An 11,977-nucleotide genomic window follows, 5' to 3' on the forward strand; every position below is an offset into this window, starting at 1 on the left:
ATCTGATGTGCACAGACTAATATCGGTACAGTTCACGCTTTGAGGTTTACAGCAAACCTGTTCTTATTCACGTGTCAGGCAAAGCATTGTTCCTCAAACAGGCTACTTTTACTGAAAAAGACAAATATACAACTTTAATTTGAAATAATCCATTGAATTTAATAAACATTTGCTGCGAACAAACCCACTCAAGTTTGACAACGCTGCACAGAGGCCTCCAATTATTTTCAAGTATTTTCATAAGGGTGTTGTGTTAGCGAGGGTGGCTATGCCCTCCTTGATGACCCCTTGGCGGAGCCACTGATTTGGGACCTATTAACATTGAAATGTAGCCCTTAAAAGGCTGTTAAAACAACAGTTTCTGTCATCAGTAACCGATGTGTAAAACATGTTTACTTTTCGCCCACTTATTCCAGTTTTATCATGGGCACATTTTTATCCATTGACATGCAAATCATCACATCAAGGACACAAACAACATTTTGTGCAGCATTCTGTCACTAACCCAGCTCAGCAGTTTGAACTGATACCTGAAAGATATGTTCAGTCCCCAATATCATTTTAATTTTGCAGCTACAATTAAATGTATTTTTTGTTGTTGCTGCAGGCAATTCTATTGACAAAGTTTAGGCCCTCAGGACGTCAAAGCCGGATTATTTTAGACTTTTAATCAGTTTTGAAACACAAATGACGCTAACAAAATCAAGCAACACTTCCCTTCTCATTCATATCAACACACTGCAGCTGGAAGCATTATTCATTTGTATTGAGCAGGAGGTAATCCGACAAACAATGCTTTCTTATTTACAGACGCAACCTGGGAGAGATTAATTAGGTGATTCGAGTAGCTGTGTCTCTAAATATGTAGAGACGTAAACAGGCAAAGTATTCAGAGTGCATCGATCCCGGCAGTCAGAGGCTTTGAGTGATTTAGTAGCAGAAGCCTGCAGACCTGATAATGATGATGTTACCAGAGGATCATCTTTCCTTCCCGTTTATCAGCTACCGCCTTACTGGAACTGCTCGAACATTTAGGATCAGGTTTCTGTGAGTGTGTGTGTGTGTGTGTGTGTGTGTGTATGTGTGTAAGTGTGTGTGTGTGCGTGAGCCGTTCAGCTCACCAGTCTAATAATGAGAGGTTAACAGAGAGCCAGCCTGGCCATAATAATGTGTAAAAGATTGAATTTAGCACCATGGACAGGCACACTAAAACTGCTGACTGGCTCTGTGACCTCTCATATCATCACACACACACACACACACACACACACACACACACACACACACACACACACACACACTGATGGAGAGGCAATATGTTCCACCAGGCACAAACTCAAAAGGAGCTCACATGCAGCCAACCATAAGTGTGTGTGTGTGTGTGTGTGTGTGTGTGTGTGTGTGTGTGTGTCACACAGTCTAGGTTAATGCTGTGAAGCACAGAGTAATTTTCTCTCTGTCGCCGGGTGGCCTCACGCTGTGGAAACGACAACACATTAACTGTTAAACAAGACACCTTAGACCCCGGGGTGGGAGAGGCTGAGAGGGTGGGCGGGTGAGGAAGAGGGGAGAAACAATAAAGAGACTGAGAAAAAGAGAGAATTGTAAAGGGGCTGGTGGGTGGGAAAAATATGAAAGATAATTCCCAATGTGGAGGCAGAGTGGGAAGAAGGGAGCGGTGGAGGAAAAAGGTGAAAATGGACTACGGGAAGCAGAGGATGAGGAGGATGTGGACACAAACATTAAATTTCTCAATAATTGATTCCATGAACCCGGGAATAAAATGAGTGAACTCCGAGCCAAATCTAGTCCTTGTTCATCATTACAAACACTGTAAAGAGGATTTTAGATCATAAGATGTGGAAAAGAAAAAAACTAAGATGTTGCCCTTTGAAGGGCTGTCACTCCAGAACAGCTCACATTGGATCATTGTGGTATGATCTGAACAGCAATGCACAGCAGAAGAGCCTACAGAGCACTTTAGATTTACTTTAGAGTATATTTTAAATGCCTGTCACTTCAAAATGTCATTTAGACACAGAGAAAAAAAAGAGGCATAAAAGCACTTGACTTGACAGCAGATAATCTGCCTTTAAAAGGAGTGAAGAGCAATTTGTTTATCCTGAATAGATGGTGAAATGGATGATGGGTGATGTGTGTTGGGGAGAGGAAGGAGGGGCCAAGATTGCACATGTGTTGTTTTTTTTTTTTTTAACAACTTTTATGTGATTTTATGTGTCATTGTGCATCTGCTTTTATGTCTTCACATGCATCTAAAACCTTCTTTTTTCTCTTTCTTTCGCACAGGAAGTTATTTTGAAGAGAGCAGCCGACCTTGTAGAAGCCCTCTATGGTTTGCCCCATAATAACCAGGTAAGCAAAACACACAAACACACACACACACACACACACACACACACAGAAAAAGAAAATAAACATATTTGTTGTGTTCATTTGTACTTTTTCTTTTTACTTTAACTTCATACTATACTAGCCCTTACTAAGTATGTAGCCTACTGTTGCATGAAGTATACATGCCATTGGGACATACAACTTTGTCATAGCATTGAGCTTTGAACTTTGACCCCCTTGCTCAACTATCTGTCACAGTCTGTAGTGCGAAATGAATGTGTATTTATTAATTCATTATAAACATGAGCAAATATGCAACAGTAAAGGCCCAGACAGACAAAACTGACCAACAACTGACTGGCGGCATGGTGTGTCAGGGCTTTTACGCTTGAGTGGGCTGCCATCCATCATTGCGGCTTCTGTCAGCTGTCATTAAGCAGTTATCATTCTGTGACTCAAACAATATGATGCGCAGAGGCTTGTGTGTCAGAATAGCCTTAAAAACATGCTGGCTTACATACTGCAAAATCCAACCGTATGTAGAAGAGCATCCTGGTATTTTCGGCACACTGCATTTGACATACCATGTATTGAGACAATACTAAATCTTTTTTTCTCTTACTATCTTGTATGGTAGCATGAATATTGGGATGCACAGGTTATTTTAGTTTTCATGTTTGTTGTAATCATTCTTTGTGCTTTCCTCTTTCTGCAGGAGATCATCCTGAAGCGTGCTGCGGACATTGCAGAAGCTCTCTACAGCGTGCCACGAGGACACACCCAGCTCTCCGGCTCCACCCACAGCGGCATGATGGGGGTCAACTCCTTCACTGGGCAGCTGTCCGTCAACGTCTCTGAACCCCCACAGGCCAATCAGGGTAAGACTTTAAGACTAATTTTTAAATGACAGTAAGTTTGTTAAATACACGTCACCACTTCCAACTTTTCTCTTGTGTATAATCAAAGATGAGTTTGTTTGCCTTTTGCTCCTCCAAGGAGATTAGGCCATTCACAATGTCTTACATTTCACTCGGTTGTCATGCAGTCCCTGGTCCTCCAGGTTAGGAGTTGGCTGTAGGGCTAACTATCCCACCCTGTAAAAAAAGAGTTAGTTACAAAAATATTGACAAATGAAAACCAAATCACAAAGTCTTACTGCAATTCTGAAATGTCTGCAACATCAACTGTACAACTTGTTGCTTATAAATATTTAAAAAATGATAAAGTTATTTATTCCTCTATTGGCCACCATATGTGTCCACTGCTCAGCAATTAATTTTTTAGATCTGTAAACTTTCTCCATTTCAGGTTGGCCTCAGTAAACATAGTTACAGATATAAATTTCAGACCGTATCCCTGTGCAAAACAGCCCAATTTACATTGTGAATGATCTGTGTTCACATTGCTTTGAACCATCATCCCATGCTCCTCTTTTCTCTCACTTCCTGCAGGTTTCGTGCGCAGCAGCAGTAGTGTGTCCCCTCATGGTTACGTGCCCAGCTCCACGCCTCAGCAGACCGGTTACACTTCAGTCACCAGCACCATGAACGGCTACACTAACAACACGGGCATGACCAACCTGGGAGGCTCGCCCACTTTCCTCAACGGCTCCGCAGCCAACTCGCCTTACGCTAGTGAGTGTGAATTTTACACACACACACACACACACACACACACACACACACATTCACTCGCGCACTAAACACTGTGAAAGAGCTTGTACCAAGCATTACTAAAGTTTCTCATTATACCACTTAAAAATGCAGTTACATAGCTGCCAGTGTGATTACAGGTGCTCAACACTGCATACATGCATGAAGATCTTACACATTGTACCTCCACACGTCTGTGGACAGGAAGTGAAAGTCTCTGATCTGCCAAGTGGAGATTCCCCCATGGGGCTCTCTGTCTCTATGTCTTCAAAAATGATCACCAACTTCATTTTGTCCTCCGTCCATCTTCTCCCTCCTTCCCTCGCTTCCTTTCATCTGACAGCCACACCTCTTCTCTCTCTGTTGGTTAATTGCATCCCTTTTGAGAGAAAAATAATTCCTTTATGGACCTGGCTTTTTGCACAGAGGCATTCACACAGCTAACAATCCCTGACTGACGAACACAAACACAAGTGGACAGGGGGTTTCTACAGACCTCTGGCCATATAGTATATTTTAAAAGGCCAACTTCAGCCACTTTTTATTGCTTTTCAAATTCAAATTTCTTTGTCAGAACATGTTATTTATATAATTTTGTCTTACGTATTGTGGAGAATTATGGTTGAATGAATAATTGATGAAGCAATACATTGGAGCATCATGTTCAGTAACATCTGTCTCTTTCCTTTGTTCTCACCCTTCATCCCCTCTCTTCTTCATCCCATCTCTGTCCTCTGCCTCATTCTTCTCCCACCAGTTGTCCCCTCCAGTCCCACTATGGCCTCCTCCACCTCTCTCCCCTCCAACTGCTCCTCCTCCTCTGGCGTCTTCTCCTTCTCTCCGGCCAACATGGTGTCGGCTGCCGTTAAGCAGAAGTCTGCCTTCGCTCCAGTGGTCAGGCCCTCCTCCTCCCCTCCGCCCTCCTGTACCAGCGCCAATGGCAACGGGCTCCAAGGTAATGTACCATGTCAACAGCCAGTCAGTCAGAGGATGCTTAGCGGGAGGACTTCCCCAAGAAATGCTCGGTCATTAAAGTCCCTATCACTTCCTTCTCTGATCAAACAGTATGATCATATAACAACAGTTGGATGAACTGAACATTTGTATAGACATTTATGGACCTTAAAGGGTGAATCCTAATGACTTTGTTGATCCTCTGACTTTTCCACCGGTGCCATCATGAGGTTCACACTTTTGTTTTGTTTGTGAAATGCTCAACATCTGTTTATCGGATTGTCGTGAAATTTAGTTAATTTCCTGTTCTGGTGATTAACAACCAGGTATGTTTTTTTTTTGTTTGTTTGTTTTTTTGAAAAATACAATTATTTTTTAAAATTAAACAAACAATTTTCAGGTGAAAGCTAGTTTTATCCAAGTCTGCTTGTTGTACTGCTTCACCTTTTGGATTAACAGTTTGTTTCATTCTCTCTCCTTGCTCTTAACTTTTAACCCCTTCCCTCCTTGTACTCCTCTGACCTTCCACCCTTCCTTTGTCATGTCTCTGTCCCTGTCTCTCTGTCTTGCTCCTGCCTGTCTCTCTGCCTCTCTCTACCAGATCAAACATTTGTGGACTCTAGCAAGTACTCAACAGCCAGCTCTCTACAAGGCCTGGCCTTCACCTGAAGTACGTCCCTCAACTATCTCTCCCTTCAACTCTGTTGAGAAATTTCATTGGCAACTTTTGTCAAAACCAACACTTTCTCGCCCTCAGCTAGTTAAATACCAACACTTGGTCAGTGGCCCTACACATCTAGCATGTATGCACCCCTCCAGCATCAGTTTTGGATGCTCTGGGATAGGATTTCACACATTTCTTCTTTTCAAAATAAACTTTCGTTCTTCTTGTTAAAGGCATGTAGTCTCTAATAAATAAAAAGGTGAAATACTTTGTTTTTAGGCTTACTTCCGTATGCTTCGGCAACAAAAGTACATGGTTAGGCTTAGAAAAAAACATAGCCTAGCATGCTACCCAAACAAGCGCACTATGTTGTTATTGAAATAGGTGATTGACTTCTGTTTCACATGGGACAATACCAGTGGTCTCGGGAGTGGAAGTCCAGAGTTTGTTTGACCCATCTGCTGCCACTCCTGCTGGCCATTTGCACTTCTTGCTCTTTATACTACAAGTTATTGGTTGCTGAAAAAAAGCTGCCACCTTGTACAGCTCATATTGCAGCTAAAGGGTGCCTCAGTGCGTCGGTGTCTGACACCTGTGACCACTGAACAAGTGTCGGTATTTGACGAGTTGGGTGTAGGACCGGGTCGGTCCAAACTGTCTAATATCAATTAAGTAATTATTTTCTTTCATGTTTCCTATCTTTTACATCTGTTTCTGAATTGTCTCTCACTCACTCTCCTGATTTTTCACCTCATCTTCTCTTTCATATATTACCTTTCTCATACTCACCTCTCATCTTCCTTCTCCTCAACTTTTTCATCCACAGCTCATCCCACAGCACAAATCTCTTCATTCTGTTGCCTGGTAACCCCTCCTTATCTTCCTATTGGCTGGGAAAAAAAGACAGGAAGTTAGATATTTACAGAAACAAAAAAAGACATTTGGCATGGAGAATTTATTTCTCAACATCACTGGCTTTGTTTAGCTGTGTGCGCATTTGCGCTTGATTTTCTGTGTGTGTGTGTGTGTGTGTGTGTGTGTGTGTGTGTGTGTGTGTGTGTGTGTGAGAGACAGAGAGAGGAGAGCATGTGCGGGGGTGTGGGAACTCAAAGCTTAGCCTCAAAGCACAGCTGAAATAAACACTCCCCACTTAGAGCTATACACACACACTTTCCTCTGTCACACACACTTGGTGATCACACACTGGCAGCTTACTAGGGAGCGATCAACAATGACAGCTGTTCGACTCTCTTGACAGTTTATACTGGCAGTGTACCTGCCCTATGCTGTGTGTGTGTGTGCGGGCGCGTGCGTGTGCATGTGTGCGTGCGTCAGTGCTTCCAAGCACCTGTGACAAAAAAAACAAACTCGGAAAAAAATGGAGGCTCGACTGAAACAATACATTTTGTAAAATTTTGTCATGCTGGTCCTAAAAATGAAGCTTTTTCTCTTTAAAGTTTTCAGACACTATGGAATATAAAACCATTTATTTAATCATTTCTCCACTCTGCTCTGTGTGTGTGTGTGTGTGTGTGTGTGTGTGTGTGTGTGTGTGTGTGTGTGTGTGAGACACTTTGGGCTGGGCTCTGCCTCTCTCATGTTGACACCCATCCCTTGGGTTTAAATACAACACACGCCATGATGCAATCTGTCAGGCACACACACAAACATACAGTAAAGTACGCCAACTGTTCCCACACAGAAATAAACGTGCGTGTTTGTGTGTGTGTGTGTGTGTGTGTGTGTGTGTGTGTGTGTGTGTGTGAGCAGCATCGCCAAGAGCCAACTTATACGATGTGTCCCCGCTCGATTTTACTGATTTATTTGTCTATTGATGTTTTAAATGTCGCTGCAGTCACACAGCTGCACAGATGGGAAAACATATTGATGTATTTACGAGGGAATTTTTTATGATGATGAAAAATATTTGGCTGTGTTTTAAAAGTTTTTTTCTCTTTCCCTCCTTTCTCTCCCTCTGTTTCTCTTTCCACCCAACAGCAATCCCGGGAATGATTGTCCCACCCATGTAAAGGTGTGAGTGCATGACTGTGTGTGTGTGAGTGTGTGTGCGTGTGTGTGTGTGTGTGACTGATGAACCAAGCACACTCACACTGATCCCGGCGGAGGATTTCGGTGGGAGTCAGACTCCGGTCGGGGATAGAAGCAGCTGTCCCGATCTGAAGGAACAAACCCAACTCAGGCCCTTTCTAACACAAAAACAACTACAAGAAAAAACAGACGAAGAAGAAAAAAAAAGACTGTTCGCAAGTTGTTTAGACTTTGTACACCTTGATGCTTTTATAGGAGAACGGCCACGCCTACATTATGACTCTCCACGGCCACAGGAAGTGTATTTATTTTGGAAAGAATCCACTTCTTCCCTTGAGTGATTTTTCTTTTTGTGCAACAGTTAACGTATGATAATCATCTTCTAACTGTATCTCACATGAGGGATTTTTCTATTTATGAAGTTTGGTTATTAATGAAGGAAAATAATGTGAAGAATACCTGACGATGATGGTGATGATGATGAAGAGGCTGCAGGATTCACGCAGGGTCAAATCAAGCCGACACAGACAAGCCAAACCAGACACACACTTAATCGTCTTATTGCCAAATCTACGGCCACTTTTTCTGCACACACACTCGGACAGCGAGGTTCTTCCTCTGCATTTAATCGATTAGATGAAGGTTGGACGTTCAACTGATGCTGCAGTTTTAGCCATTCAGAAAACCCTATGTTTGCATTGAGCTCACTTTATATAAATCTGCACTGCTTAGGATCAGTTGAATGATCAGAAATCAAAATTCTGTTATTCAACAAACCATGAAGAAACATGTTTCCGCCATGCAGGATTCACGAGAGAAATTATACTTGCTGCAGACTGTTGCGTAGCCAAAATGTTGCACTTGTCACCCTCCAAGGACTACAGCCAGTGCCCAACTAGCATGTGCGTTCTGCGCCTGCATGAGAGGAAATAACTCGCCATACCAGCAGGCAATGTTAGTCTGTATTCATCATTCAAAAAGGGAAACCGAAAGACCAAAGGATGGATTCAAGATGCTAATTGGCCATTTTAGCGCATTAACACAATCTGTTAAAAAAAACAAAACAAAGGATATGAGCCGTGCACGAGCAAACAGTAACAAACAATTACAAACCGCTTAAGCAAAAGAGCTTAGTAATTAGTTTGCTGTCCTCACTTTGGTTTCACCTCTCATGCACTGAGCTGAATCGCCGATCAGAGTGATTTCATTGACCGATGGGCATTGCCGTCTCCGACATCGATTCAACGAGCTAAATTGGCTTAAAAAAGCCTACCAGGGCCAACTAGTGCCAGTGGTGTCGGACACACTGTAAAAACTGAGGTGACACTCAATGATGGCCCAAAATTGCCCAATGGCCAAACAACTTGGTGTGTCAGGGCTCATAAATAGGTGTGTGAGTGTGTGATCACCATTTGCCAACAGCAGCTTCACTGTTGAGGATTTGACCCAACAACTCTGCCACTGAGTCCGTCCATCAGCCCTGTTACCACGATCTGTTTAAAAAGTCAGACACCGCCACAGCGACCTCTAAAAGAGGGGGAACATGTCTTAAAGACTGCTGCCATTTTGACTTGGATTTTGTTGTGTGAGAGTTCTCAAATATTTGTCTTAATACACACATCCAAACTTCTGTTTTGTTTTTCTTTTGATTTGCTGTGTTCTTTATATTTTTCCTGCGACCAGTCGGCCAATCAGATTGTGTTTTTCATGCCCATCTCTCTGGTGTGATTGAGAACTTGAGTGAGAAAATGATTCAATGGTGTGTCTTAAGTGCTGCGCTGCAAAGAACGTCATTAAATCTTCAAGTCTTGCCATGAAATTTTGGGGAAAATTTGTGAAAACATCTTCCACTGAGGTTTTAAATCTGCCCCTCAGTTCAATTTGTTTTTTTTAAGTGCAACTCTATTTAAAAGTATATGATTTCAGTATACTTGCATTGCATTTTGCATTTGTTTTCCTCAGAGGTCAAACTGAATTTCTTTCTTTCTTTGCAGCGCAGGACAATTAGCCAACAATATGTCTTAAATGCCGAGTGTGCAACAATGAGAAATGTAGTTGATAATTTGTTGACAATGCTCCCTCAGCCCTGCAGGGTGTGTGCTTCAACAGTCTTAATTTATGATTCTGTTAATTTTGCCAAAGCCCTTATTTGAGACATTAATGCCTAAACAGTCTTATGCCACAGTTGTCTGCTATTTGTCTTCTCATAGGAAGTCAGAAACTGTGAGAATGCCATACTGTGTACAAGCATAATTTTAACACCTGCAGCAGGCAGCGTTCACAAATACATCTTTGTTTGTTCAGATGGATGATATTTACCACTTTTTGAAGGTGAATTTGGATTCTTAACTGGAAAGAAACAGGAACTAGCATCATGTGCGGTTAAAGTTAACCCCCACTATTTGATGAGTGGGAATCAGCTGCCTTAGGGCACCTGGCCTGGATGTTGGTGCCCAATTAAAAAAAAGGGAGGAAAATGCTAAACATCCTTAATTTTTTGAATCTACACTAAATGACTCCTCAGTCAAGTTTGTCAAACAAAGCCCTATTTGCACGGGACCTCTGGTAATATTCAATAATTGCGGAGGTCGTCTGCAATCCTAAGCCTTTTTAAATCTGCCATGTCCAAAATTAGTGAAGTCAAAATTCTACAACTGTATTTTGCCAAACAGAGAGGTTGTGTGGTAAGATTACTCCCAGCGAATTGGTTCTGTTAACACTGTATATTATTGCTTGCTTTAGTGTTTCTTGTGTTGTGTGAGAGTCAAATTGCAGATGACTGTGTGCATCTTATCTGGGGGATAAAGTCAGTAAATTCAAGTAAAATACAGACTTCTATCCAACGTGAATGCGCTAAATGAAACAAAGACGTAGGGGGTGATTTCTTAACCCAAAGGGGTCCCCAGATAGTCTCGTGCTAATAGGGTTAAAGACTGAAGGTCTGTCATTAGTAGTAAACCAAAATTGGGATGAGCTTTTAGGGACGTTGTCAAGAATTAAAAACAAACAAAAATAATAACAGAAAACATTTATGAAACAAAACAAAAACAATTGAACCTCCCCCCAAAATATTACATCCTTGAAATGTGTTCCTTGCTTTGTCTCTCATGTCTAATGATTTGAATGTTATTAAGACATTTTATTTGTTTTGTGTTATTCTGTCTGTTTATTAAGAGCCATACTTCCACTGCTAATTTCAATCAAACTAAAATAAGCCATTGTGTGTTTATCATTTGTAAGTTAAGTAGGCAGGAGGATATTTTTCATGCTGTCATGATGTTGTTGATATAATTATTGTCAAAGCTTGCATAATTTAGTTGCATTAATAGGTGTAGAGTTCATAAATGTTATCATGATTATCTGTGTTTGTCTTCCATGTGATGGATTTGAAGGTGGAACAGAGCTGCTTAACGAAGGCTTTCTCCTGCTTCAGTCGGGTTTTCTGTCTTCGCTTTGCTCCCTTTCCCTCCTCCACCATGTTTTGATTGTGCTTTTAATACTCTGTTTGCCCTCTTTTTTTCCTTCCCCTCACAAAATGAGCCACCTATTTATTTTATCTCAAATATGGGTCTGCAGACCACTTCTCTGTTTGTGTCTACATGTGAGAGTGCCTGCAACTGTGTGTCTGAGTGTGTGTGTGTGTGTGTGTGTGTGTGTGTGTATGTGTGTGTCATTTTTCTCTGAAAGAAAAATGTGTTGTTTTAAAGCTAAGGGATGTTTTTTATAGTACATATATAAATACCTGTACAGGAAGGAGTACATAGACAGTCTGGTTTGAGGAAGTATGATCCGAAGCACTTGTCCAACAACAGTAATAACATTTATCATGGCTTGTCTGCGTTCAGGCTTACAGTGGTGGTCATCATTCATACACACACTATCAGCAGTATCAGTGCGGAGGGGAAGAGTACAGAGGAAACTACTGTAAAGATGATAATGTTGATTCTTTTTTTTATTTTAAACTTTGAAGTGTAAAATAACTTTTTGACTCTCACTATATTTAATTAAAGTTCTTTCTTCTCTGTGAAAAAGGTGTCAGTTTTTCACTTTGTCGCTCATCACTGTCACTCAAACTGCACGATAATGTGGTGAGAGACACATGTGCAAGGAAAAAGACACAAGTGAGGATGCAATTAGGGGAATTAAAATGCATCAGTGCAGTTTTCAGTGGAGAGCTTTCCTCTCTCTCTGCAGGAGCTGCAGGAAAGAGTCGGCTCATCACAAAGATTCAGCTCACCTGTGTTAACCACCTGAATCCTCTATATAAACTGGTCAAAGACAGCCAGTCTTCCCTTAGACATGTTGT

At 41.6% G+C, this 11,977-nt stretch overlaps 1 protein-coding gene across 4 annotated transcripts in view; it reads left to right on the top strand.

Moving 5' to 3' along the window:
- The window catches only part of LOC121952361 (transcription factor COE1), a 104,830-nt gene extending 93,128 nt beyond the window's left edge, over window positions 1–11,702 (top strand). For 3 of the 4 annotated variants that reach the window (XM_088088088.1, XM_088088087.1, XM_088088086.1), the window contains exons 12-17: window positions 2,308–2,373; window positions 3,068–3,230; window positions 3,804–3,986; window positions 4,762–4,959; window positions 5,560–5,628; window positions 7,621–11,702. In XM_088088088.1, the coding sequence (XP_087944214.1) occupies window positions 2,308–2,373; window positions 3,068–3,230; window positions 3,804–3,986; window positions 4,762–4,959; window positions 5,560–5,627 (678 nt within the window). In that variant the 3' untranslated portion in view covers window position 5,628; window positions 7,621–11,702. The remainder of the gene's footprint in view (window positions 1–2,307; window positions 2,374–3,067; window positions 3,231–3,803; window positions 3,987–4,761; window positions 4,960–5,559; window positions 5,629–7,620) is intronic. The other variant, XM_088088089.1, reaches the window with a different exon arrangement.
- Window positions 11,703–11,977: the final 275 nt, after the last annotated feature.

The sequence above is a fragment of the Plectropomus leopardus genome, chromosome 15 (genome assembly GCF_026936395.1).
Source record: "Plectropomus leopardus strain MGB_pleo_1.0 chromosome 15, ASM2693639v1, whole genome shotgun sequence".
NCBI lineage: Eukaryota > Metazoa > Chordata > Actinopteri > Perciformes > Serranidae > Plectropomus > Plectropomus leopardus.